Raw genomic sequence first — 7,151 nt, 5'->3', positions numbered from 1 at the left:
TATACTTTTAAAAAAATTATCTTACATATTAAAAAAAATAAGTGCAATATAAAAAAAGTATAATAAAAGCCTCTATTAAACATGGAAAACAATTTTTTCATATACTGGGATAATGGCTATGTAGTTTTGAGAATATATATAACCAAAAAAAAACTGAACCCATAGTATGAGTAAATTATTCGGTTTTTATACCTCAACATCTAAAAGACTGCTTTCAATAATAAATAAACGTTTCATAAACATATAGCAAGTCTTTCTTTTCATATAAGAATAATCTCGAGCCTGTTTCGAAAATTTTCTTTTCTTATTTGCTCATAATAAAACAAACACGCATATATACTTAAATTAATAACATTAAATAAATTGATTTTGACATTAATTTTAATTTAATGAAAATTGATTTTAACATTAAATAAATTGTACATAATAATAAAAAATAAAAAGCATAAATAAAAATAAAAGATAATTTTTCTAAAAATTACTTCAATCGTCATTATTTTGACTCGATTAACACACTCGCTAAAAAATTGTCCATTTATTTAAATGATAATCTTTAATAAAAAAAATTTTGTTCATATCTAGATTAGAGAAAATAACTTCTACAACATGGAACAGCATTCAAATCTTTAATATCGAGTCTAACTTTGTTTTAACACCCTCAATACTCTGTAAACTAAAAAAAAATAAAAAAAATACATAACATATAAATATAAACAAAAATAACTACTTAAGCTTATTAACCACCAATGGAAATTAAGAAATAAGAAATTATCAATTAATAAAATTTGAGATCTTTGAATCAATTACTTACCCAACATCAATTGAAACAGCTCTAAAGATAATAAATACAATGATAATAGAATGTACAGTTTAATCGATGATTAATAGAATATAGAGTTTAACCGATGACTTTTAATAGAATATAGAGTTTAACTGATGACTTTTAATTCAATTAAGACTCGAAACCTTTTTTTGCTATGAAATCACAAATAAACAATATAGCATGAGAATTAAGAATTAAAAAAAGTATATACATTTTTTAAATTAAATAAAAAATAAACAAAATTACTGGTCTGATAATCTTTCCATTGTCTTATCTATAAGATTAAGCGTCTAAAAAAAAAAAAATTTTGTAGCTATTTGAATATATACTAAAATTAGTTGACTAAAACAGCTTCGATATTTAATGTTTTTAAAATTAATTATTAAATAAGTCACAAAACGTTTTTAGTTAGACTAAAATGTTGACTAATCTTAATTAGAATAAAAATTTATTCTATATAATTCTATATAATTTATAGTTGATTAATTTTAGTTGAACTATTAGTTGAATCATTAGTTGAACAAAACATGTTTTAATGAAAACAAAATTGCAACACTAAGGGTTTTTTTTCTTCCATACAAACTGTAGTTATAACATTTGTAGATATAATAACCTAAATTTATAACAAATTTTGCATAAAAAAGCAAGGATTATATTGTTAAAATGTGGTAACGTGTTATTTTCTCAGACGAAGTACCAAATAAGTTTACAGCACACAAAGTCGATGTTTTCTGACTACCAGGCTTGACCTTCAATCCCTGATACATTGCACCCTCTTTTAAGCAATGCCTAGTAATTACAACTTGATGAGCAATCACTGACCACAGTTGAGCTGATTTACACCTTTTATAACAAGGTGAGACTCCGCAAATTATATGGAAATTTCAAAGAAAAATGAGTCCGATTGGTTTCCAGTTATACAATTTAATATTTTTATCCACAACGGGGCAACCTGACAATCAGCAAAAATTATCAAAACTCTCCAGGCTCCAGGAAAATGCAAAGATTGTTCTTTTCTTGTGGCAATTCACTGAATAAAAACCCTAACCCTATTCAAAACTGTTGGATAAAATTAAAAGCAGAAGTTTCTAAACAGAACCTCATGAGCAGATTGTTTTTTTCCAACGTTCACCTCAATTAAAAATTTAATATTAATTATCTAATTGAATACTAATGTAGCCCATTCACAAAGTTAATGCCGAAAGCCTTAATGAATATGATTAAATTATTTTAGACTTGAGGTTTCTGAACCTTGGAAGCAAATTTTCTTTAATCATGATAGGTTAAGTAAGTTTTAAAGCAGTTTGATTGGCTAAATCAATTAGTTTTTTAAACTAAAGCATAAAATATTAATGCCTTTTCTCTACTTTCTTGATTATTAAACATTTTAATAATCAAGAAAGTAGAGAAAAGTAGCAAAAAGGCATTACTTTTTTAAGTAGATAAAATAAGTATAAAGTAATTTTTGCATACCTTATACAATTTTTATCACTATTACAAAGGTCTCCCTTTGAGTCATAGCTCAGAGATTTGTTGATGCACAGGTGTTTTATTCATCGTGGATTCACAGAGGTATGACTACATTGTCAAACAACTCTTTACACTATTCCTTACTAGACTAATCCCAACTTAGGGCATTCCTTGATAAGGTCTTATGTCAGAGATTTCTCCATAAAATCAGTATACTGATTTTTAATATAACTATTAGATCACTAAGCATCACTATATATACATATAGAGTGATGTTTAGTAGCTTAGATTTGTGGCACGTAATGACTGCTATTGAATTGTTTAGCTAGTTTTTTAGAAACACAGTTCTATAATTAGCTATTGAACATTTCCCTGGAGAGACTGCTATTGAACTATACATTTCCCTAGAGACTGCTATTGAACTATACATTTCCCTGGAGAGTCTGCTATTGAACTATACATTTCCCTGGAGAGTCTGCTATTGAACTATACATTTCCCTGGAGAGACTGCTATTGAACTATACATTTCACTGAAGAGACTGCTATTAAACTATACATTTCATTGGAGAGTATTTGTCGGGAATAAAATTGCAAGGATTTTTTTTATTTATTTTTGCATTTTTTTATGCAACTTGTAAAAAATAAATATGTCTGCTTGTACTTAGAAAAATTGTAAGGATAAAAATGTCAGGATGACAATGTTTTATGCATTATCTAAAAATGCAGTTTTTTATCATTTTGAAGAGATATTTGATACTTGATTTCAAGACACTTGAAAAATGGTGTGCAAACAGTTCATGATTGCAAATATAATCCAGAAACGATGTTTTGCAGAATTTTTTTTTCAAAACTTTTGCACCAAATATTTTGTAATCAATAACAAATATGTGCACAACTGATGACCTGTTTATTGCCATGACTTTAGCTTATCTCATTGCATACAGAGGTTTTGAATAGACATATTGATTCTATTTTTCTATTACTGTTACAAAGGCACTTAAAGAGGAAACAGCCAGTGCAAGAATTTATAACATAGACAGTGATGAGATAATGGTAAAGTTCAGTGATGCAAAAGATAAGACTTTAAATTGTCAAAAAAAGCAAAAAGCATTAGTTACTAATGAAAATATTTATATAAAAAATTGCATACTAAACAAATTGACAATATAAATGATGCTATGTGTGATTGAATTATTTAACAACCTTTGACATGAATAGTATCATACTGATTCAACAATAACATTTTTAAATGTTAATAATAACATTTTAAATCTTTTTTTGAATCTCAATTTAAACAAAATATATATTTTTTAGTTTTTGGAAGGTCAACACCCTCTTTTTAGTTTTTGGGAGGTCAACACCCTCTTTTCCAACACCCTCTTTTCCAATCCCCTTGATGTTTGTGTTGCTATTTTATTTTGTAAAGTATAATTTTTGCTTTTGATACCAAATTTTCTTTTTTTTAAATCAAGATAAAAACATTTATAAGAAATAATCCTTTTTCATAATAGGGTGTGTTAAACTATCACCCTAATCCACTTTAAGTCAAAGATAAACATTACATATTTGGCAGTGGTCTGCAAATTACAACAACACCTAACACATGAATATTATTGGTTTTATTTAAAAAAACAAACATTTTATGAATAAAATTTGCATTTGTTGGTAAAAATGGTGATTGACTGCATCCTCTAGTCCCCCGGTAGCTAGAAGCCAATATTAAGTTGCAGGTTTTTCCTTTTTTTACACCTATCTGTTAATACCAAGTTAAAAGCATTTAGATAAGAACTTAGAAAAGATTTTAAGACTTTAAAAAAGTTATATTATTTTTACTTGATAAAACTTTAGTCAACTTTATTTTGACAATTATGTAAAACAACCTAGGTTTTGATCAATTTAAAAATTTAAATCTACTTACCTAGTTTAAGAACAGTGCCAACCTTCTGTATGTGGTAATGGTGCATACACCACTACTGCATGCAGAAGGAGAAAATGGTGGTACATATATATGTATTTTATTTTGTTTTAAATTTTTGCTGAACTTTGTTCACTAACAACATCAAATACATCAGCTATAATAATAGTAGTATAATAATAAATGCTTTGTTAATATTAAATTATTAAATAAATATTATTACCATTATATAATATATAATGGTAATAATATTGAATTTTTAATCTGCAAATTTGTTTCTGTTAACTTATAGTGCATTTGCAATTTAATATTCCAAATTGTTCCAATTAAATGTTTCAAATTGGAACATTACATGTTTTAAATAGATCAAATTAAATGTTCCAACACTCCAATTAAATGTTCCAACATTCCAATTAAATGTTCCAATATTCCAATTAAATGTTCCAACATTCCAATTTGTTCCAAATTGTTTTAATTATTCCAATTGCATGTTCAAAATTGTTACAATTATATATTCCAAATTGGCTATTGCTTAACAGTCAATTTGGAATATATAATTGTAACGTAAAAAGGACTCAGCTAAACAACAATTAAAGACAATTCAATAGAAACTGAATTTTTTATTACAATAGTTGCATTGTTTCGCAAGAACTAATAACAAAAGAACAGTTCTGTGATTTGTTTCAGACATGGTAAGTTTATTTTTTTTTTCTTTAATTTAACACTTTTACTTAACAAACTTCTTTTTTATTAACTTTTATTAAAAAAAATATCTTTTATTGATCAATACTTTATGGATGAGTAATGACTGATTTTTTTTAATTTTTTATTTCGTTTGATTAAAGAAAACATACTGAGAACATTCTAAATGATAAAACATACCTCATAAGTGTTCAAGACAACATTATCCAACAACACAAACCGCTTTATTGTTTGTTGTAGTACCTTAAAATATAATCATTACTACACGAAAGAAAATATTCATGTCAAATAAATTTGAATTACTTGAAAAATAATTCTAATAATATTGAAAAATAATTCAAAAATTATTGAATTATCAAGCTCAATCTCACAAAAAAATTACCATTACCCGAAGGGGTACCATAGTTTCAGAAAAGCAGTTTTCTGAAACTTATTATTTAAATTTAAAAAGATGCAAAAATATGCACCAAAGGACTAGATCGAGCTGTCAAACCTAAGTGAAATTCTTTTTTTTTCTTCCTAAAAAATTAGGAAGAAAAAAAAGACAATTAAATTTAAGAGATATTTTGAACAGAAGTTCAGAACAAAACAGAGCGACTATAGTAAAACATATAATAAAAAAATAATATAGGCATCGCAAATGTAAGAGAAATGATAAACTCAGACTCCTTTAGGAAAATCATGACCCACCCACAAGGTCGAAAAGAAATTAAATAAAAAATATGAAAGCAATGTAATATGCTCATAGCAGGAAGCGAGTCACAAAGTTTCAGTTTCTCAGGCCATCGCTCTAACTGATCAAACCATATACGTTGATATGTGATAACTGATCAAACCATATACGTTGATATGTGATAACTGATCAAACCATATACGTTGATATGTGATAAGAAAATAATAACTATAATAACTCAACAACAAACTAATAATAAGTAAAAATAAAAAAAAAAGGTAGTAAAAATGAAATAAAGCAACATGCAAACAAAATATATATATATATATATAAAATATATATATATATATACACACTAAGGTGATTCAAAAAACAATATTTTTTAAAAATAACTGCAGCTCTCACCTTAATGTGTTCTGTATGATAAAATAACAATGGATTTAAAAATCATTAAAAAAAAGTTTTCAAAAGTATATCTTGTTGGGTCTAAAAAAAAGCAAAACTAAAATAAAAAAATTTACAAATAATAATTATTTTGTAAAAAAATATTGATAAAGAAATTATATCTAAAAAACTTTTTAAAAATGCATGTTTTTATTTTTAGTTGAAAAAATGACATTTTCTAGGCATTAAAATCTGAAATATTTTTTTCATTTAAAACCCAACAAGACATACTTTAAAAAATTTTTTTTTATTAATATTAGGGACCCATTAAATGTTTAAGCACCCCTGAAAATATTTTTTTATAATTGATAATATAGATAATATAGGATAATATAGGATAACCTCTTTAGGGTAATGGTAAAAATTACTAAAACAAAAGTAAACTTTGAGAAACTAAAGCAAAAAAAATAACTTTGATTAAAATCTGCAGTATATGTAAGAGATATATAAATTTAATAAACATTATATCTTTATATGTATCTCTCTCTCTCTCTCTCTCTCTCTCTCTCTCTCTCTCTCTCTCTCTCTCTCTCTATATATATATATATATATATATATATATATATATATATATATATATATATATATATATATATAATATATATATATATATATATATCCATTAATAAACTAAATAAAACAAACTTCTCTGGTTTTTGAACTTTTGGTAACAGCCTGTGAAAGCTTTCCAGAATCAACAAGTGCTGCAGTAAGTCTTTCATTAATCTTTACTTTAACTTCAACATTCTTGTATACTGAACTCATTGGATTATTATATTATTATGCTTATTAACCAAACAAAGCTAAGTAAATTGATCAAATTCAAATTAATTTTAATTTTTTAGACACAAAAAAAGAATTAAAAAATAAAATTAACTATTGTCAGCCTTAACTTTTTATTTCATTATTTTTGTTGTCTGATTTTTTTAAATTCATTTTTTAATCTAATTCACTTCCAACAAAGTTGCAAGCAACCATTATAAAGTTACCACTATAAAAAAAGAATAATAAACTTTTTAATAAAAAGTTTCTTCTAAAATCAGTTTTTTTGAACAAAGTCTATACGTTTTTAAGAAGAAACTTAAAACGTTTTAAATTTAATTTGGTCAACTGAAACTTTGATT

At 25.3% G+C, this 7,151-nt stretch overlaps 1 protein-coding gene across 1 annotated transcript; it reads right to left on the bottom strand.

Moving 5' to 3' along the window:
• Positions 1-520: 520 nt before the first annotated feature.
• On the bottom strand, positions 521-6,865 carry LOC136080491 (uncharacterized). The gene is made up of 5 exons (XM_065797215.1): positions 6,673-6,865; positions 5,091-5,153; positions 1,070-1,113; positions 812-832; positions 521-673 (listed from the first exon to the last, which is right to left on the bottom strand). Exons 1-5 carry the CDS (start codon positions 6,790-6,792, stop codon positions 619-621), a joined length of 303 nt encoding a protein of 100 aa, XP_065653287.1. The 5' UTR covers positions 6,793-6,865; the 3' UTR covers positions 521-618.
• Between the last annotated feature and the right edge of the window lie 286 nt (positions 6,866-7,151).

This window comes from Hydra vulgaris, chromosome 05 (assembly GCF_038396675.1).
Source record: "Hydra vulgaris chromosome 05, alternate assembly HydraT2T_AEP".
NCBI lineage: Eukaryota > Metazoa > Cnidaria > Hydrozoa > Anthoathecata > Hydridae > Hydra > Hydra vulgaris.
This window is presented reverse-complemented; position numbering and strand designations above follow the sequence as displayed.

Coding starts and splice junctions, on each gene's coding strand:
- LOC136080491 (XM_065797215.1), bottom strand. CDS start 6,792: ATGAGTTCAGTATACAAGAATGTTGAAGTTAAAGTAAAGATTAATGAA. Junction 5,154..6,672: donor AAAGTTCAAAAACCAGAGAA/GTTTGTTTTATT, acceptor TTATATTTTAAG/GTACTACAACAAACAATAAA. Junction 833..1,069: donor ATGGAAAGATTATCAGACCA/GTAATTTTGTTT, acceptor TATTATCTTTAG/AGCTGTTTCAATTGATGTTG.